Below are 23,051 nucleotides of genomic sequence, written 5' to 3' on the forward strand. Positions count from 1 at the left end.
TAATTCCTTTCTTTGAAAAAAATATCTACCGTTTGATATTCTATGAACTCTTGGACTTTCATAACCTGGAAAGCGATGTCCTTTTTAAAATGCATAGCTAGACCACCTCTCCTACCATCCTGTCTGTTTCTACAAACACAAAAGTAATTAGGAATGAACGACACATTAAAATCATTAAACCATGTTTCCTGAATACAAATTATGTCTGGGTTGGAACCCAGTAAATTATTATCAAAAAGAGAAGTTAGAAAGTCCGATCCATGTGAAATCATGCCTTGAGCATTCCACTGGACTATTACTAGATCAGAGACAGACTGTTTTATTTAAGGTGACCCTTGACCATTTCCATGGTTATGTCTGTCTTTAAGAAATTACGACTAGCATGTACAACAGATTCCAAAAACTGATCATCGTTTTCAGACTGTGGTAACTTACGTATTACAAATAGAATAAACATAATGAAATCCAAGGGTGCTACACTCAATGTGTTGACAGTATCTTTCTTTTTGTTATTGGAATCAGTTCCTTGCCCTGACTCCTATCTCTTTCCCGCCTTCCTTCATTGTTCCTTTGTACTCGGATTGGGCGCGGAATCTTTGATTGTTGGATTGATTCGTGGTCAGATGCCATTGAATTTGAAATGGGACCAACATTCTTTAGTTTCCTTTGAGTGTTTTCTTTAGTATCGCTAGTACTGATGGTCTTACTGGCTTCTTCCACTATTTCACTTTTTTGAGTGCGATACACCCTAGTCGCTTGTGCGTATGTTATGTTTTCCTTCAATTTAACCTTTTGTATTTGTTTTGCCTCTATGTAAATTTTGCAACCTTGATACGCCGCCGAGTGTTTATCTCCACATCTAAAGCATTTTCGATTTTCCTTTTGTGTGCATTCTTCAAAATCATGTTCCCCTCCACATCTCACACATCGCAGTTTACCCTTGCAATTTTCCTTCATGTGCCCAAAAAGTTGACATTTGTGACACCTTGGCACCGGTGGACTAAAGTTGTCCACACGTTTAAGCTCATACAGAAAGTTTACTGTCTCGGGTTTATTCTTGCCTTTGAAGGTGATGAGAACTGATGGGGTTGGTACTATTTCACCATTGATTTTCTTCATAAAACGCTTAGCATGAATTACCTTCTGATCTTTCAATACTTCTGCAATTTCCTCAATACTTATCTGTGTATCTATCCTATGAATAACACCTTTCGTTGTGAAATCATGATTATCTTCATAACGCGTTGCTTTAACGTCTACACCAGCAAGCTTGGCTAGTTCCAACAATTTCATGACTTGTGTGTCATTCTCACATTTCAAAATCAGCATTTTTTTTCTCTTTCTCTTTCCCATTCAGATCGATTGCCTACGAGATTATGAATTTCTTTAAACACCTGTACTGGGTTTGCTCTGCAAATATTCTTATTTTCAAGGCCAACAATACCCTCCTACTTGAATGCGTGGGAGTAGAGAATTTTGGCATTTTACTGTTCTTATTTAGAGTACTATCGCTATTGCTCCTAACCCTTGCCCTTTTCTTAGCCGATCGGATAGAATTTCTATTGATTGCCATTTTCCAAGAACAATTCGATTCATCATAACTGTCCTTACCATGGGCAGTGTGATCATCGGATGATATAACTAATTCATCTGGCGCTTGCCTAAATCTATTACTCGCTGCTGCTAAATAATCCTCTTCGCCCGAGGACATCGAAGAGGTATACGCCATAGTTATCTATTTTACAAGAACTTAAAGGGGAATGAAACCTTTGGACCAAGATAGCTTGTGTGAAAACAGAAAAATCAAAGAAACAGATCAACGAAAGTTTGAGAAAAATTGGACAAGTAATGAGAAAGTTATTAGCTTTTGAATATTGCAATCACTAATGCTATGGAGATCCTCACATTGGCAATGCGACAAAGATGTGTGATGTCACTCTTGAACAACTCTCCCCATTACTTTAGTATACATGTAAATTTCTCTTAAATTGCCTCTTTTATTACATCTATCAGTAGAACATGTATTATTTCTATAGGAGGGAATGTAATACATAATTTTAAAGAATACATCATGGATAAAGAGTTTGTATCACCTTACGAAAAAGCAAAAAGTCACATTTTCAGGGTATTTCATAGTCCATCAAAGGGAAAGTTGTTCATGTGTGACATCACACATCCTTGTCGCGTTGCCAATGGGAGGATCTCCATCATGTCCATAGCATTGGAGATTGCAATATTCAAATGCTCATAACTTTCTGATTATTTGTCCGATTTTTCTCAAACTTTCTTTGTTCTTATTCTTTGATTTTGCTGTTTGGACACAAGCCTTCTTGTTCCAAAGGTTTTATTCCTCTTTAATAATGTGTAGGCCAATTGAGAAATTAAAATTAGTCTCTTACCAGTTAACACAGTGTTAATAAGGTGAGAATATGAATGAAAATAAGTGACTATCACCATGGGAACGACTATGATGGTAACCCAAGCCCCCAACTCCGCTCACTACGGCAACTGCGCTGTTCAATCCTCGAGATACTACAACTGGTGATCAGTCAGAATTCATTTCCGTTCAACAGAAAAGGGAAAGCAGGCCGATGGACTGGAGGTGGCTAAGAAGCGGCACGGATCCCGGTGAGGAGCAGGGTCCTCAGTTTGTAACCAAGGGGGAGGGGCGCTATTTTAAATAATTCATTAAAATCGAATTTGCCTAAATTTTTTATTCTAGTAAGTGACAAAATAAAACCACAAAATTTATAGCACAGTCACATAATCTCAATTTAATTCGCACTAAACATATGTGGAACTTCATAAACTGTTATTTTGTTTATTCTAATAACAGGAAAATAATTTAGGGGGAATATAACAATCAAAGGCAAATACAATCGCCAAACCCGGCACCAAAAAAGCCTAATTGTGTCGAGTTAACATTTTCTTTGAAAATATATATAATATATGTTTTCTTTTTCATGGATATATTTTACGGCCTGCCTCTTGACGATGTTTCGAGTTTAATATAAATTTTGATTGTTTTATTTTCAATCATATTTCGTTTCACTACAAAGTTTGTATACTAAAACTACACTACGTAAAAAATAATCTGGAATAATAATGTAAATATGAATAGTTGTAATATCCTGATTTTTTTTCCACATTAAACAGTTTTATAGCAAATTAAGACACCATTGTCAAAAAATCTTTTGGCTCTAGTGACTACCACTTGCTGTCGAAAAGATTGTGAAAAAATGATTTTCGCAGAACTTGAAAATAGCATTATGGAATAAAGTGGACGTTGATTATGAAGAACACATGGAATTCAGCTAGAAAGAATGATCTGAATATATCGTTTATCTTATTTTTAACATTTTCCTTACCCATAACACCTCATAGGGTGTAGTTGCGCCCCACTTACACGTATTGCGAGGTTAGTATACTAACCTTGCACCATGAACTGCGTTTGGCAGTGGATTTCTAACCAGTGGTTCGCTCGTGCTGGGATCTTACTTCTGGTGTCCACAACACACGTCTTCTATGTCTTGATTTTTCTACGCGCGACGGCAATTAACGAACCCTTCAATGGTTGGGCCCCTCCCCCTCCCCACACAGCGGGGTTATCGGATAATATCTGCGTTACACGGAGCTGTGATTGGCATGAAATGACTTCATATTCCTTCTACTAATCAATGCCAAGATTATGAAAAATATGGAGAAGCAAGTATCAAATAAAATATAAATTGGAAACCTATTTAAAGCAATTTAAAAACCTAGGGAAAATATGCCGGAGATGTTTGAAGTAAACTTGGTTTACAACCAATAATGTATTAGGGTGGGTGTGAAAGTGATCAGTGCTGACTAAATTGTCAGTGCTGACTATTTTAGTGAAATCCTTGCTTTTGATTGGCTGAGAAGCACTGGCCTCTGACTGTTACTATGGTAACTGTCGGAGAGAGACAACTTGTTAGTGCTGACAACTTTCATGAAACGGTCCCCAGGTTCGTCCGGCACAAAAAAAAATATATTGTGCTTACCTTGGTTTAAATTAATAATTTTGGTACAAAAGTTGTTACAAAGTGTTTAAATATATTTGTTTTTATTTCAATTGGCTAAAAATGCTAAGAAATGAAGGATAAATTGACCGCATTGCAATTGGCGCTATATATATACACATCAAAAAAAGTAAGTCCCCCCTAAATCAAATTGCTGTAACTTTTGAACGGAATGATTTTGAGATATGATGTTTCGTAGGTGGATTTCTACACCCATTAGGCAACTCCTGAGGAAATATGAAACTGATCGGTTGAGTCATGCATGAATAATCAAAGATTGAATTAAAAATGACCATTTTTGAAAGTCACAAGAGTCGTGTTTCAGATTGTGCAAATACAATGTTGGACAAAAGTTGTTTTTTAGGTGAATTTTATGGTGTTATACTGGTTTACTATCCATCATTTAGCCACTCCACACACAATTTTGATATCGTATGTTCATGGTTAAGTGAGCACATTGTATTGCAGGGGCCGCGGAAGCGGGGGGGGGGGGGGGAGGGGGTTCAGCCCCCCCCCACTTTTTTCAAAAAGCATGTACAAAAATGACCAAACGATTGTGATTTTTTGCATGGTCAGCCCCCACCCTCCCACTTTTGGCTCAGCTACCCCCAACCCCCCCCCCCACTTTGAAAACCGTTCCGCGGCTCCTGTATTGTGACGTATCATCATAGGGGGTTATGGTAGTATCATTTACAACTTGCTATAGATCATGTTAGAATTTGAAAATGTTCTTGGCTCCCCCGATTATAGGCCCCTCCCCCATTTTAAGATTCTGGGTCCACCACTAATTTGCCCATAAATTAAACTGATCATGAAAATTTGTTACGAAAAGAATGCATTTATGCCGTATAAAGAGTATTCATTCCTAAGTTTTCGAATGTGCTCGCTCAACCATGAAAATGTTTTGAGTTCGAAAAGTGTGTGGTGATAGAAAATATGATGGATGATAAAACAAAAACATTTGAAACCGAATTTGCCCTCAATATGCACTTTATGACCCTTTAAAATGAGTCTGTGACATTGAAAATACCAATTTTCCCACTTTGATGCGTGCTCACTCATCCATGAATAAACATATTGATTTCATTTTTGCACAGAATTCTGCCCATAGGTTATTAAACATTACTGCCAAATGACATTGCTAAAGACAGCCTTGAAAATAAGTTCCACCATATTGAATAAGGGGTTAAGTATGCTTAAACATAAGCACCCATAATGTACACAAGTCTATGAGAGAAAAGGTCAAAATTTTCACAAATATGAAATGAGGGTTTGTTTCATGGACGGTTTGTGCTACTTCTGCCAACAGTTTTTCATGAAACTACGCACATGGCTTCAGAGTAACACTATCCAAAAGGCGCGCACACCAAAATAACCATTCAACACGGCACAGAGTGGGGCCAAGGCTTTGAACTTTCTTCTCATTTGCATAATTTTCGAATATTATGTGCTCACTGATGCATTAAACATCGGGATTTTCATAAACATCAAATCAAATGAACTATGCAAGGAGGTTTTTAACGGATATCCATAGTTACGAATTGCATTTTTCCAATAACGTAAAAAAGAGAGCATCACATTCCACATGTTCATTCAAGCGTGAATGTTTAATTAAAAGCCTTTGAATCATTGAAGCAAGTTAAATGGTCGTGAATATAACGAAAAAGTTGAGAAAATATCATTTTCAGTTACCAAAATGAAACAATAATTGTCTATGATGTTTGAAAATCGTATTTTTTGTTTTTAATAAATGTTCATTGAACCGTGAAACGATGAATATTGTTGAAGATACTCTTCCCAAAAATAACTGTCATCATATTCTTTCATTCTTAGTGATATAAATGTGTAAAAAATTCAATTATTGCAAATTTGGACTTGTGTTTATTCAACCATGAAATTTAGCAAAAAAGTTGTATCGTACTTTAGAAAGTACATTTTACAAGCCTTCTGACTATTTTTCATGATGAGAATGTGGAATTAGTTCCAGTAAAATGGAATCAAAGTCATGATATTTGGCTTGTGACTTTTGAAAAGTGACATTTTGCCTTCTGACGGTGCTCACTGAAGCATGACGTAAAATACGTACATAACATTTACTCAGAGGTTAGCCTATGAAATTACCTACACGCTCATGGAAAAATATATCAATAATTCGAATTGGTTCGGAAATTATTGATGTTTGTTCAAGGCGAGACTTACTTTTTTGTTGTGTATAGAAAAGACTATACAGTAATATTGTGCGTAAAATAATTGTAATTATCCCTTTATCATTCTGCTATATCTTTTTTCTTCGTGGAGTCCCCACCCATACTTCTTTGTTAATAATAATAATAGTGTATATTTTGTAGAGCGCACACACCGTCAGTAGACGCTCATGGCGCTTACCGAGCAACAGTTCTCTTTTACAATGTAAAATATAGATTTTATAGAAGTTTTCTATAAATACTACACAATAACCCTGAACAAGTACAATGTAAGAACTAGAACTGCAATCGTTTCAGAACGATGTGCATGCATTGACGCATCTGATTTAATAGAGGGCAAGAAACAGAAGGAGATAGAGAGAAAACTCTAGATGATATACATTCTCAAAATATTAGAGGGCGCTATTTCTGAAAGGAATGGTCACTGATGCGTAAAACACAGTTGGATTATGTGAAATGATACAATTGGCAAACCCTGAAAATATGAGACAAAAATAAATTCAAACAAGGAAATTACGGCAATTCAACTATGTTAAGACTTTGCAATAGAGGGCGCCATTTATAAAGTTATGGTCACTAATTATGGATAACATGTCTGCCAAATTAGAATGAATTTGGATGAGGAACGGTGGCAGGGGAGGGCTAACAAAAATTACATGTTAATCAAATTGGATTTTAGCACCTTTTGCTCTCCATAGGAAGTTACATTCTCGAGTAAACAATTTTAGACCATATGGCGGCCCATACGTGGTTGTTGAAAATGTGTGCATTGTGAGCAGTATACCATATGTTCAGATTGACTTATCTTGAAATTTTCTGTTGTAACCTATGTCGTATTTGGTATCACTGGAAAGAGTATTCAAATGCGGTGACATTGATACCACTTTTATTTGTGCGCAGGCAATAGACCGGAAGTAAATGCCATATAAAGAAAGACATTAAAAATGAAGGTTTTGCACAATAATTTGAAGCTGACGTCAGATTTTTGTCAGTTTCTGTTACAAAAGGTTGACAAACGGTTGAAGTATATATCAATACTCATATCCGCCAAGTTAGAAAGAATAAGCTTCAATAATAAGGAAATAAGAGCAAGTTGAAGTTGTGCTGACATTAAAGTGCATTTTGGGGTATTTTGCTGATTTTCGGGAGCATTTTTCAGATATTTCGTCAGTTGTAAGGTATATGTTTTTTTTAATGGCATGAAAGGGCATATCTTGAATATTCTAAATTCAAAAAAGGGTACGGGTTTGGCCACGCATGACGTAATGAGGAGCATTCAAAGGTTAGCGTTTTTGAAACTTTAGAGGGCGCTATTTCAATGACGGAAGATCAATGATGCGTGAAAACTGAGTAGCATGTATTTTATGATACCGTTATCAATTCCTGAAAAAATGAGCCCAAAATGAATCAAAACAAGAAAGTTATGGCCATTTTACGATTTTTTTACTTTACATTTCAATAAATATGACGTTTTTGAAGGAAGGCTATTTCGGATTTGAATTTAGGGCATGAAGATGGCATTTTGAAGGTCAAGTTATGCATCGCAGATGATAGAGCAACTCTTGGACTATCTATTGCAATTTGTTAGAAGTCTGTAGCATGCAGGATACGGGAGTTTGGATGGGATTAGGAATGGTATGCAAATGGACTTGAAATTTACAAAATGGCGCCTGCACGGTCATGCATGAGTGATTTTGGAAATGAAATTGGAGGTGCACAACTAGGGCTGTTGGAAACAATGCCTGCCAAATTCGGTTGAATTTGGATGAGGGACGTGGCCTGGGCAGAGTTAACAAACTCTATGTGTTAAGTGAATGGGGTTTTTGGCAGAAGAAGAAGATTGCGGAATAGGAATATGGAACAAGAACAATGCATTGTCGCCGTTGGGCGTCAATGCAATAATAACTTCACATCTGGTTCATTCAACCCAACCCATCCATCAGCCCATCATCATACGGAACCCAGTGCTCTCTAGCTGCCCCTTTCACTAACAATTTAAGGGGTAAACCCAGTCAGCACACAACTCACAGGAGCTCTAGCAATCTGAGGACACCGGGTCCCACATGAACAGCCGGCGAACGGGAAGGGATGAATTACTGTTATTTGTACACACTACATTTTTTTGGTCTTCCCTGATACCCACTTTCCGCGTTCGTTCTACCTTCGTACAATCCCTACTCTACTAATAAACTGCTGTTTAATTTAATGAATATTTGTTTTCTTAACTAGTAATGGACTTCTTTACCTTTTCGGGAGACCAGTTTTATATAAGCATGGCTTCTGAGCTGGTCACTTTTCTTCATTACTATATTTTTATGCATGCATTTATTCATCCATGCTTTTAGAAATATTCAATTCTTCTTCGAAGGAAAATATATTGGTTTATTGCATTTTTTTTGTTGTGATATAACCAATTTGCTACGTTAGGCTCATTATTTTTTTTTTATTTTTGTTGTTACTTCATGTGTATTTGAAAAGCTAATTTCCAAAAATAAAAATGTTTTCTTTGAGTGGATCTAGCCCCCTTTGCAACCACAGAGCTCATGTGTCAAAAAGGGTTAGATTGATTGTAAATTCACATAAAAACGTGAATAGAAGTGGAAAAGATTTTTTTATTCAAAAGAGATTGGATTCATTTCAGTTTGGTTACAAAATGCGTTAGATAATAACGATGGCTACTTATATAGCGCACAGGTCCGCCTTTCAGTGCTCATGGCGCTTCGACGAAAATAAACACAAAACACAACAACAATCCTTGATAATAAAAAAAATATTCAAAGGGATTGGATTCATTTCTCTTTGGTTGTAAAAGGGGTTAGATCCTTGATAATTAAAAAAAATATATAAATATAACAAATGAAGAACGGTAGAGCTCTTTCATACCCAATTTGATGTTCATTAATATAATAGGGGAGTGCATCATGACAACTTACCTTTTCATTAAAAAAATATTGCAATAAGGAAGAATAAAGAGCATGATTTTTCTCGGAATGGTTAAAAGTGGATTTAAACCCTCATGAAACTTAATACTTCATTTATGTATATACGTATTTGTTTGAATGTTGAAAATTGATAGCTAATGACAAAAATATAAACCTATGAAATCAGCTAAATACCCCGACTACTCATCATTTGCCCACCCCCTCTCCCTCTCTCGTTATATCCCCTCTCACCCCTCCACTCCCATATGTCTATTCCGTAATCTACTGATGAATACATATGAAATCCAACAGTGCAGCCTGAGTTTGAAAGGAGCTGGGGTCCGTTTCCTTACCGGCCTTAAATAGTTGTAATTTTATCATTATGATAGCTGCCAGTATAAAATGACTCAGCAGCCAATCCTAATCAATGTTACCATGGTTATAATGGCCATAACTTAAAAGTTACCATGGCTATGTCTTTACGAAACAGATCCGGATGTTAGCAACGATGACACCCTAATTGTTATTCCCTCTCTACCTTTCTTTGCCGTTTCTTCCCTTGTGGTATATAATAGCAATTTACAAATTTACTCTGATTTATACTTACTTCTTTATAAATTGGAAATCCAACAGTTTGAGTCCGATGTTAGTGTTTATAGTTGTTTCTCTCTGGTTCCTTTATTGATAATGTGCGACGGTTCATTATAAAACCACGGACCATGAAAACAAAAACTCACGCAGGGGTAGTTACAAAATCACACCATGTAGTTGAAACTGACCAGTCATTTAATAACTGGTTATTTAAAACGACGCTGCTCCTCTTCATATAGTAAAATCCTAGAAGAAAATAATCTACAGGCTACAAAATATAACAACTCCCTGTTCGATTCTCGAATGAGGGCTAGTATTAAAGTAAGGCTGGAAGAAAATTGAAGATTTTTGATAAACTAACTGGTGCACACCCGATTCGCTTCTCATTCCATTACGCGACTTTATGCGTAGCGATCACTCAACCAATCAAAATTGATTGCAATGTTTTTGTAACCAAACATGGTCGAGTAATTTCGCAGGTTATTTTTATGACACCATGGTAAATAAACGCCCCCTATTATAAAAATCAGGGAATATAACATTATCATCCCGTGATGTTAAACAAACATCTATAATCATAAAATAATATAAATCAAAACCGTTAACGCAGGAATAGATTTCCGCCCACACCTTCTTAAAGTAAAGCAAGTAAAATAAAAATGGTCATAGAATTTCAAAGTATTGCAGGGACCCCTCCCCGTCCTCCATTAAATTGTTTCTTTAGCATGAAACAAGGAATAAGAGAAATCACGGTGACACCACGAACTGTCAATGAAAGATTAACAAATATTACCCCTTCCCTCCAATCTTGGGGCTCTTCTTTATTTTCGATTTTTTTTTGTTCTACCCTACTTTTTTTCTTACAAAAAAGGATATTTTACCCCATTTTGCACCTATCCTAAGAAATCTTACCTCTTTCTTTTTATCCCAATATCCCTGACTTCGACAAAGTAAATTTGACGAAGTAATCTTTAACAAGCATCAAGTCACAAATCGCGTACTTTACAGAGTTGGGTAAATATACTGATTCTTGTATAAATACCAATTTAATGCTTATGAACTGTTTAAAGTTTGGGAAAATTGTCCCAGTTAAAATTTCATGAGAGATAAGAAACAAACGGTTAAAAAGAAAGTGCAATATCAGCAGAACAATATTTATCATTTATTATTATTTAGCGTTGTGGCCCAGTGGATTAGTCTCCGGACTTTGAAACAGAGGGTCGTGGGTTCAAATCCCAGCCATGGCGTAATTTCCTTCAGCAAGAAATTCATCCACTGTGTGCTGCACTCGACCCAGGTGATGTAAATGGGTTCCGGCAGGAAGTAATTCCTCAAAAAGCTGTTTGCACCGTAATCGGTTGCCTAGCTTAGCCGGGGTAATAATAATAGCAGTGCCTTTTTAAAGCGCCATGAGCACCGAAAAGTGGACCTGTGCGCTATATAAGTAGCCACCATTATTATTATTATTTATTAGGGAAAACAATTTCAAAGAGGGGGTGCTTGTATGGAAAAAAAAATCAATTGACATTTTGGTCAGAAAGGGGAAAAAATTAAATCACAAGCAAAAAATAAACTCCAAATGATTGGCAAGAAATAAATAAATTGGCAAGCAGAATATATAACAGTGAATCTAAAAATAAACACATGAAAAAAACTGCCATGATTGCATAATATTTAAGAAAGTTCCCCGTCAGAAGAATTTGTAATCAGCAGGAACTGAGCAAGATCATGTATCATGAGGTCTTGTTATAATAAAAAAAAACACAATTCAAAACAAGTTTAAAATCAGCCAATCAAATAGAATGATTTAATTAGCCTTACACCGATGTCACAGTTTGTTTTGTCATTACAATGCACCGTTTATATTAAAAAAAATCAATCAATCAATGAAATTGAATGATTTCAGTAGCTTTTAACAGATGTAGCAAATCATTTTGTTATTATAAGGGGTCACAGAGGAATAACTTTGACAAAAAATAATGCCGGTTGGGATTCGGTTTCGTTGTTTAAATGTTACATTACTTTCTTTCAAACGGTAACTAATGTATAGATAGCCGAAACAATAATAATTAAAAAATATGAAGGTTTGAGGAAAACCCATAAACATTAAGATAATTATTAGAATTTTAAGTATTGCATTATTCACGCCTGATAAATGAGAATCGTTAAACTATTCGAATCGTGCGTTTTTTCGTGGCTTTTATTCAACATGATTTACTGTCAGTTTTACATGCCTCATTTTCCATGGTAATACATGAATACACATTAATATCATGAATCTTGTAATTGTAAAACCCACCTGAATTCACATCATATCATGAATATTGTAATTGTAAAGTCAGGGTAACACAAATACAGAACTAGTGCTGAAATCTAAGCTGAATGAGGAATTATGTGAATAAATGCAATCTGCACCCCATACATAAACCTTGAATCAAAATATGTGAAAACCAAGTAAGTAGCCAGAGAAGGGTTAACCCACGGCTAGAACCCCCCTCACAAACGAATGTCCCCCCTGCATTGCCACGAGCCCCCCCTTGCTAGCCGTCAGGAATGCCCGATCAGACGGGGAAGTTTTTTATGTACCCAGGGTGCACCGCCCATTCCCAGCTTTCATCAACGATTCCAGCAAAAGTTTTTCCAACCGGGGCCCCCATCACTTCCCTTCAGGTATACCTCCCCGCATGTAAAATCGAGCGAGGCTCCTGGTCGAAATTACAAGTATTACGACTGCTAATATCATTTCTAGTTATATGCAAGTGTGATGAAGGCCCAAATTGATAAATTCCAACGAGCGAAAAGCTCGCCGCCAAAGAACACTTAGGCAGGATAGTTTGCACCTGAATATTTCACTTATTACATTCCAAAACCAGATAGGAAAAATTCAATTCAAGTATATGAACAATTATCCATCTCAAGTATGAGAGCATGAAAAACACTTCAATATATTCAGCTGTTGGAAACAATCTCCCAATAGAAATACATTAAAACACAACCGTGTCAGAACTTTATTCACAATTAAATTCAAATTACTATGCCAAAACTAAACAATACATATGAAGGAAGACAAAATATGCCATTTTCTTAAGTATCATGATTTTTATACAACCTATTGCAAGCTTCAAAATTGAAATTCATTGGATCACTAATTTTGCTAAGTTAACAGTGGTGGCTGAAGGCCCTCAGCTTGAACATATAGTTAACAAATACTGGCATCCCAACATTGCTAAACCGGCACTGCATGCCGCACTGAGGTACTGCCTCTTTCTTGTCATATTTGCCATAACTGTATAACAGTGCATAATTAAACCCTATGCACACAAATAATTCAATTGTGGACAATCGATCAATAACATCCAGCCAATGAAGTTTCCTCATATCATGGCTCATCATTCAAGATAGCCCACTGTATCATGATGTTTCAAACATGAAATTGGTTTCCCTGCTGCAAAACTGTTCCTTGAAGGCTAAGATGTTTGTTCACCAGGTTTTTGACTGAACAAAACCTCTATTCCTTGGACTACGTATTATAAACCACACCTGTCGGTAAATTTATCTGAAGTTAAAGACGTTGAACACTGCTCCAATTAGGGTAATTCCCGGCAGCATAGTTCTCAGGCTATACCCAGTTCAGTTCTATTTATTACAAGAGCGTATTAACGGCAAAATGACATCCATTACCATGGACTCTAGGCTATCTGGTCAGGAACTAGATCCAACCAAAGGGAAACTCTTTGGCAGCCAGACTTGGAGCGTTCCCGGTCATACTATAGTAGGTCCAATTGTCATCAAACCTTCCTGCCAGCCTACCTTGCCTCGCAGTAGTCCGCTTGAATCCATTTTATTTAAAGAGCCGACTCTGCAAAAGAAAACAAGAAAAAAGGCCTGGGCAGAACACCTAAGTCTGTATCAAGCACCAAACGGGTTTGTCCCTCTGCTTTTCCTTTCGATTTATCACTTATTATGAGCTTAACACGAAAGGAGCAGCTACCCGAAACATTTGAAAGCCGCCTTCATAATCATGGAATAATCAGTGATACTGCTCCTTATGTTTCATCTTTTAATGAAACATCTTCTAACTTTAATTTTCAAATTCCTTACAGTACAAACCCAACCAGCGATGCAATATCATCTGCATACATTTGCGTGTCCGAACTTATAATATTTCAAAACCAGATTAAGCTTCAAATAATCTGTTTCAAATGACTATAACTATTATCTTTTGATTATATATTATCATAATTATTTCAGTATTCAGTTTAGCTCTATATCACTGCAGAAATAATCGAGCCAAATTATTGCATACAGCCCATTAGAAACATTTTCATAATCAACGGCCACCAACAACATATTTCACACGCTGTAAAAAGGAGCTGTCTTTTGTAACCTGGTTTCTGATTGTGCAATCGGTAAATTTCGTTTGATTTGCCAGTTTACCTACATGGCTTATTGCATTAAGGCATCCGTATTGTGTACCTCGAAAGCAAGGGGGGGATGACAGCATAGTGCATGTACAAGATTTTGGACTTTCCCATACAGGCCCATTACACTCAATGCCTTCCAGGAATTAGCTCCTCCTCGTTTATTATTTTATTTGCCGCCTTAATCATTTATACCAAATGTACTATAATTATCCTTCTTTTTAAAATATCGTCGATTTTATCTCAGTTCAAATCACTGACCAGCCAGATAGGCCTATTTGATATACCTTGAACCATGAGGTATAAATAGGTTCAATTGTGAAGTGCTTTTTCTATTTCCTTTTCACAAATAAAATCCCATTAATAGACTCCCATTAAATAAAGGTTTCTTATTAGGAGGCCTATAATATTATAACGAACTGCTCATTGAAACCCTTTCGAAATTACCTCCGATTATTATGTGCATGGTAAGTCTACTCGAGTACCTGTAGTAGACTAGGCCCTACTTGTAAATTTATAACGAAGTGACATTTCTCACTCAGTTATTTATCAATACCGAAAAAGTTCGAACCTTTCGCCAATCCCTAGCAGACCCTCTGTAATTCGCACCAATTAACCTGTAATTTTAGAACCAATTTTTATATCGGCCTCTACTGGCCGAAGTTTTAAAACCTCAATGTAGGCATTTACTGAGGAAGACTAACCCCAATTTCCAACCACCGGCTGAAGAATGTATTTACATCCATATTAACCACAGCCATGTCTCTACTGGCCGATGAAATTGAAATGAAAAGGACTCAGAGCCTAACAACTGACCAATAAGAACATGATTTTTTACGAAATCTAAAGCCAGGCCTAGACAGACCTCCCTGCTCGTTACAAAGTGGGCCTCTTCTACGATTCATTTAAGCCGAACTTGTACTCTAAGACTAAGTTAGCACAAGATCTAGGGCCTAGACCTATTATTTAACACCAGACCGTAGGCCTAAATCTAGACTGAGTCTAGCCTAGATCTAATCTTGCTACCGTACTCACCGGATAGGCTAGGTCTTGTAGAGACAGGAACTTGTGAATTGTCTGGTAGTGTTACCGACCACAAGAACCCCGGTCCCCGTTCCGTCTGCCATTGCCAATCCAGACCGTCGCCTCAACTCACAGTCACTCACGGCAGACTCGGGAGCTAGGACTCAGGAGTAGGACCTGGTACTCATATTGGATGATCATGATGAATCATAAGTCGACTGTATCAATGGCGTCGCCGACAATGTCTAACTTATGCAAGATTTCGTTGCCAATGTAGGCCTGGGCCTAGTGAGTCTCTAGCCTAGGGCCAGGGCCCGTGCTCAATTATTTTGTTGCCAGTCCCGAATCCTGCTCGTTAACGACAAGAATCTCAGTCTCAATAAAAAGCCTAAGCTTATGAAAAGCCGAATGAACTGAATTCCATCTAGCAGCTTGAGTCACATTCTCATCATTCGTTCCAACCGTCGAAGCGAATATTTTGGACGTTCATCTCCGTTGAAAACCTATTTTAAATTGTTCCAGACGAGACATACACGTCCTATCTCGACAAAAGCCACGAAAGAATAACGCGATTCCGCGCGACGCGATTCCGCGCCACCGGGATCACATGATGTGCATGTGATGTCCGTGTGCAACAGGGGTGCACATCCAGTAGCGCGCATGTTGTTGCCAAGCAAATTTGTTACGTCACAATAAACCGCAAACCAAAACTAATCAGGCTTCTTGTTGCGTCACAATGAACGGTAAACCAACATTAGACAAGCTTATTGTTGCATCACAATGAACGGCGAACCGAAACAAACCAAAGGGGAGGGGCTATCAGGCGTGTATAAATCTTTTTGAAAGCGTTTCTGAACTCTTTAAAATTTATTAGTGACGCCATAAACGAACAGCTGCATATAGCAAAACATACATGAACTTAATGGCCCGAATTCACAAAGGTGGTTTCTGCAGAAACCATGGTTTCAACCGTGGGTTTTGCTGATTTTGGTATTCACAAAGGTGGTTTCAAATGAAACCATGGTTTCAACCGTGGGTTTTCGGCATGATTTTGAGTCAACTGTTTTAGGTGGTTTCAAACCGTGGGTTTTAGGAAAACCATGGTTTTTAGGCAGATTGACCAATCACAGAACAGTATTTCGGTACATTGCTGAGCTACTGCTGAGCAAGTGCATAGACGACGATAAATAGCTTTGCACGAAATGAAGAGGAGCAAAGCGTTTAATATCGGTATTTGCCGAGCCGTGAGAACATCGTAAGTAATTTACCATTTTATAGCGAAGATGAATGTTTTTTCTACGTCTGCATGTATTTGTTTGTGAAGAAATGTTATAATTAATGCTGTAAATGCATGCAGAGTTAAGAGCGGAACGGTGGACTTGGGATGGGAAAAGCATTATCGCACGCAAGTTATTTTTTAGTCCCACGCGTGTAGTTTTGTGTCCTGTCAAGAGATAACGAAGAGCTGTCCCACCGGCACCGACTCGCTCAGGAGAAGGCATTATGATATCTTGCTGCATAGCGATAAAATGACAAAGCCGCCCAAGTAGTCAGACTTTCAACCACAATTGTGCAAAATTAAAAAAAAATTATTCTTAATTTTTACCTTAGCTTAGCTTGATATTAATTTTTAGTATCTAGGCTAGTCTGATTAAAGTAACTGCATGCACAAAATTGCAGACATGTTTGTAACTAAACAGCATAAAAAATATTGGGTCAATTTTTAGTGAATGGGAAAACACTTCATAACTGTGTCTACCTTAGATCCTGTCACCAAGTAGTCTAGTGATCACAAAAAATATTTTTCGAAATTCACATATTCAGATCCAACTTGAGAGAAGAAGATCTAGCCTCGCGCCCCTCTGCTCGAGGACTCTAAATCTGATATTTTTTATAATTTTTTTTCATCATGAAGCCGTAGCCCAAGTTAGACACGCTAGTCTAGCCCCTGGCCTTGGGTAGGCCCTACATGTAGGCCAGGGCTGTGTCAGTGTGTGTCGAAGTTGGTAAACAATGTTAATGATGGAATCCCCTTCAATATCCACATCACTGCCAATTTGTTAAATACACTGAATTTAATTTGTATACCTTTTTTACACCTTATATAATAAAAGGAATACGGTAGATATTCTAGTATAGGGCCTAAATAATCAGATTGATCTGGTGGCCATTGCAAAATCTTCCCATCCCTTGCTGCGCACTGCGTAATACAATAGGCTTGACTCGCTTTGTTTACATGATGTAGCTACAATACGATGAGCTACATTATGAAGCACCGTAGAACAATTAATTGAATGGATTATTTTAAACAAATCACCCCAAATGATAATAAGAATTTACATTTTGGTTAGAAATCTGATAGGTTTGAAGAGATGTTGAATTATGTTTCATGTCCATTAGATTTAAAAGTAATTTAATGTAGATCTACCTGTACTTTGTTTATTTCCGCAGTAAATTTTTGAATGGATGAAAACATCTTACAACATGCACAGGCTGTCCTGAGAGACTATTAAATGAGGATTGTTAGAGAGGTATGTTCATTTTATTTTTTGTTTCTATGTGGACTATTGTCTATTTTCTAAATTTTCTCTTTGTCACCGTCTAAAAATTTTTTATCTTAAAATTTGTTGTCATAATAAAGAACCACTTATTTTGATCAATTTCAATCTTAGTTGATGTACACATCTGACAGTGACTGAATTGATCTAAATTCCGTGTCACATGGTCATAGAGTATAATACCTAAATGTCAAATATGTGTAGATCCAGTTGATCAATTTAAATTTAACTTTATGAGAATGGCGATCTGATTAGGTTGTGGGCAAAAAAAGTCAACTGACCAAATATGCAGATTTAAAAGGTAGGCCTATTAATTTCAACAGTACACAGTAAAGGTAGTTAAGAATACATAGTTTTTTTTTTCAATGTTTAAATATTTTCTTTTGCTTCTCACTCTAACTCAATAGGAATATGCCAACAAGAACTGCAATTAGGAGTCGTTGACAGGAGGAAACTTTTTAAAAGAGACCACACACTACCTCATCAACATGCTTGAAGATGATCTGAGCCTGAAGAGGGACAAAGGGCCTCGTGATAGACTACCTTTCTCTCTGCAAGTATTGACAATTCTGCTTTTGTATGCTGTATTTTTTTAATAAGAAAGTTATATGACAATAACATCTCAAGACAAGCCTAGTGTATGCAAATATTAGTGATATTCTTGTAAGAAGGAAGACTCAATGTAAAAAGTGATAATAAATATTGGCAACTGCCTGTTTTTAATTTACAATGAACTGAGCATATGATAATATAATCAGAAATGTAAATTAGAACTACATGTATATGTTTTGTCATCCATTGTGGACAGATTCTTCCAAATCCCTAATTAACATTAAAGAAAAAGAAAGGTTGCATCATTATCTTGGTTATTTGAAAAAAGTATTGCATCAGCTATGCTCAATGTATGTTTGTCACACAAATGTGTATGGGATATGGATAGGTTTAGCCTTTAGACCAGTAAAGTAATTTTTAAAGGATTCCATATGAGAACCAGTCTTTTTTTCAAATCTTACAATGTAAAGACAATAGAATAGTTACATTTTGTTTTCTCTTTGTCATCTTAAAAAATAAAAATAAAAACACAGAGTAAGATGCAACTTCTGGCAATATATCTTCATTTACAGGATAATTTCAGGGAATACATGGTGATGAGGCATCAGTGTTGCAATCATCTGTTTGTGAGTGATCAAAGATGTTTCACAAGCCATAGCAAGAAGAAAGAGGTTTTGTGAGAACTTCAACAACAAGAGATGAGATTGAGGCTACCCAACAACAACTGTGTGAGTGATCGATGGGACCCATGTCTATAGAGGAATTCCTGAAACAAGCCTTGTACTTTCCTGAAGGGCAAGTCCACCCCAACAAAAAGTTTCTTTGATATAATAGAGAAAAGTCCAATGAGCATAACACTGAAAATTTCATCAGAATTTGATGTAAAATGAGAAAGTTTTGACATTTTGAAGTTTCGCTTATTTTCACAAAACAGATATATGCACATCCGGGTCAGTATGCAAATGAGTGACAAAGTGACGTTCTCCACTCAGTGTTTTCTTTTTGTAATATACTAGTATCATGCATTCCCCCCTCATAATGTGTATAAAGTACAAGTGTAGTATGGTTTGATTTCTCCCTGAAACTTGTAAAAAGCCATTGTGGCAACCTATACTCAATGAAGAGTTTTCTCATAATTGTGAATTCTGTAAAAATCAAGCATTATAATATATCTCATATATTGATATACAGAAGAAAGAGTGAGTGTGTGACATAGACTTGTTTGCATATCACCTGTTTTATCACCCGATTAATTTCTTATTTTACATCCTATTTTGACGTTTTCAGTGTCATGCATGTTTTATTTTTCTCTATCCATTCACATTAACTTTTTGTTGTACAGTGTACTTGCTCTAGAACAGGTATTTCTTTTTGTAATGTACAAGTAAGAATTTCATTATTTGTGTCTTCTTTTTTTAACACTTTTTTTACAGGGGTGGGGGGGGGGGGTTGAATCAACCTCCCTTGAGATCTCTGCCAATGATCACATGAACGCCTTGAAAATTGGTATGATAATAGTGGGGGATGTCATGTGCAATGCAGTTTGGTTAATTTTTCCGAAATCGTCAGATCTTTTATATTAATTAATTATGCTAATTTCTGCATAGATCATACTTTTATACCACTGATAACAATCAAAATGAAAAAAAAAATCCTAGATTGAAAATGAATTTCTTATGTATTTTATTGTTTTATGAATTTCTTATGTATATCTTTGTTTTTCAAACTTGTTATTTGCCAAAATTATAGCAGAACATTTTTCGAAGCATAATTATGCTGAAATCAAGTAATTTCACCTGTGAAAGTAAAAACAATCATGTCCAAATGAAGAAGATGAGAAAATTCAACATTGACTTTGTACACAAAATCACATTTTGGAGCAATTTGGGTCTGACATGCACTTATGTAATGTTGAGTAAATTCCAACAGCATGCCCATGCATCGTAAATTTGATCTCAAAAGATTTTCAAGACTTCAAAGTAAAAAGTCGGCGAGTAGAACGGTCGTAAAATTTCGCACAGCGGAATGGTTGTGGAATATGTTGAGGGAGGGGGTTTCACCCCACCACCATAGTTCTATGCCCCCTCCCCGGGTTTTAGGGTTAAAAGCCCGGTTAAAAGAGCACATTATTACTAAGAATTTCACATGAAGTATTTGAAATGAACTTTCATCAGATTTAGTTTCTTTCACAGACTACATGTATCTTCAATTATTGTTTAATAAAAAAAGCACTATTTAATCAGGACGCATCAAATGCAAATTCCTCATTTACTTTTTCATGTAAAATATTCTCACATGATTTAAATTGTCTATTTCAAATGCTTAACCCTAAATAGACTGGGCTATTTCGACGCCTAAGAAGACTGGGGGGGGGGGGCTGATTCAGACCCCCCTTATGATCTCGTCTGTCGATCGCACGACCGCGATGAAAATTGGCACACGCGTTACCCATGGCAATATCTACAAAACTATAACATCAAATTCTGCAAAAATCTCATGTCTCGTTAATTATGCTAATTTATGCGTAAAATCATAAGTTTGCTCTAATTAATAAAATAATGCCCCTGAAATGCTAATTTTTGTTTCACATACTCTAGATAGGCATCTGATCAAATTGATTTTTAAAAAATTCAAAATCACATTTATTTTCTGATGTATTCTATTGTTTTCTAAATTTCTTATGTATTTCTTTGTTTTTTTACTTTTTTTTTTTCAATGGAAATTTTCGGGGACTTTATTTTGACCATAAAAAATATAAAAATAATTGATTTTAAGCAGTAAAAGGAAAAATAATGATACATTTATGAATTTTGGCTAAGAACACTATTTGCATTTGATTTGTACACAAATTCACGTTTTTGAGTAATTTTGGGTCTGCATGCACTTACAAAATGTTGCGTAATTTTGGAACCGCGTACCAGGGGGTCACAATTTTGGTCTCAAAAGTTGCGCGAGACTTGAAAGTAAAAAGTCAGCGAGCCACGCGGTAAAAAAATTTCTCGCGGCGGATTTATCGCGAAAAATGTCGAGGGGGGGGGCTGAATCAGCCCCCCCCCAGTCTTTTTAGGGTTAAGATTAGAACTTTGATAGCTCACAGAAAGTTTATTGCATGCCCCAAAATGTGCAAATGTGTCCATGAGGGTCATCAATTCTAATTGCTCTTTTTTTTGCATCAGTTGTGTTTACACTTTGCACAGATGGGGATTAAATACCATATGCATGTCCAAGAGGATAATAAGGTCAAAAAATCATATAGCATACACTTTAGTTTGATTGTGATATCAGGCGAGACTGGTGGTTCACCTTGTTTTTTTTATGTATTATTTTCAAGTGTCCCCAGGGCAACAGCCTAGCTAGGGCAACCAGGTAGCCTTATGAGTAGAGCTCAACTCTGGCAAACAGGAAAACACTAGCTTGGCCTGGCACATGCACATTTAGGGAGCATGAATGAAACAAATTAAAAGGGCAATTAATGCATTTTCTTGGAAAAAATACAATTTCAGTTGACCCCAAAGGATAACCTGATGGCCTAGTTTGGGAAACCAGGTAGCCTCACAAGTAGAGCTCGACTCAGGCAACCAGAAAAATACCAGCTAATAATTAACAATAATAATTATTCATTTGGGCCATTATTGTATTGTAATACAAGAATGATGTGGCAATATATCAAAACTTAGACCTTATTATTTCACAAATGTTTGTAATTTTGCAATGTTTTTAAAATGCCGATTATTAGATTTTCAGTGTGTTTTTTTATGTAATTTCCTGGTGTGATTTTCCAAGGTGCAGGATGGTTTCATGCAAATTAAAGATATACAGAAATGATAAAAGAAGAGTAGTCTTTTGCCCTTTTTTCTGATTTGGATGAAATAATCATGAAGATGATCAAGATGACTTTGGTGGTGATGAGGATGATGTTGCTGATGGTGACAAGTGTGGTGGTGGTTATACATGTAATGGTGGTGACGATGTTGGTGGTGATGATGAGGTTGATGACAATAAAGATGATGGCAATGGTGATGTTAGTGTTGATGATGATGATGGTAATGTTGATGACTATAGTAATGATCATCCCCCTTTAATCTTCATCACTCCTCTTATTTATATGTACCGGTATCCCTCTCATCTACATCTCTCCTCTAATCATCTCCCTTATCTCCATCCCTCGTCTCACCATCTCCATCACTCTATCCTTTCATCTCCATCCTCAGTTCCCCTCCATCCCTCATCTCCATTACCTTCATTCCTCCCATTATCTCCATCACCCTCATCAACTCTATTCCTCTCATTTCCATCCCTCTCAACATCTCCATTTTTCTCATATCTCCATAGTCCATTCATCTCAGGAAAATGCATATGCACAAGATAGAATTCAATAGTAAAAATACTTGTTTTGAAATATAATATCCCTCTGTGAAGTGGGTTTTATTATTTGCCATATGAAGTTGAATACTTACATAGTAAACACTGTATACTTAACCAAATTTGCATTTTTGAAAGAGAAACTGAAAGTTTCATGCACATTTATAGTGGATATAAAAGTTTTCTGTAAAATTAAATTTTCAAAAATTCCAGGGGGGGGGGGGCAACTGCTGCGTAGAGCCATGCTTTTGAACATTTTGGGGGCCGGGATTATATCGTCCCAAGCTGGCCCCCATGTATATTTTCCCTTAATACATTTTGGGGGCAGGGGCAAAAAACGCCCGACCCCCCCCCCCCTGCAGCGCCTGTGCATGTGTAC

General features: G+C 36.6%; 1 protein-coding gene and 1 long non-coding RNA gene across 2 annotated transcripts; one reads left to right on the plus strand and one right to left on the minus strand.

Annotated features, from left to right (window-relative positions):
• Window positions 1-480: 480 nt before the first annotated feature.
• On the minus strand, window positions 481-1,329 carry LOC121416751. The gene has a single exon (XM_041610208.1). It carries the CDS (start codon window positions 1,327-1,329, stop codon window positions 481-483), a length of 849 nt encoding a protein of 282 aa, XP_041466142.1.
• A 14,837-nt stretch (window positions 1,330-16,166) lies between these two features.
• Window positions 16,167-19,450, plus strand: LOC121416905. Its single transcript, XR_005970270.1, has 4 exons — window positions 16,167-16,455; window positions 17,652-17,731; window positions 18,166-18,342; window positions 18,883-19,450. It is a non-coding gene; the product is annotated as an uncharacterized LOC121416905 (long non-coding RNA).
• The last annotated feature ends 3,601 nt before the right edge of the window (window positions 19,451-23,051 follow it).

The sequence above is a fragment of the Lytechinus variegatus genome, chromosome 6 (assembly GCF_018143015.1).
Source record: "Lytechinus variegatus isolate NC3 chromosome 6, Lvar_3.0, whole genome shotgun sequence".
NCBI classification, from domain to species: Eukaryota; Metazoa; Echinodermata; class Echinoidea; order Temnopleuroida; family Toxopneustidae; genus Lytechinus; species Lytechinus variegatus.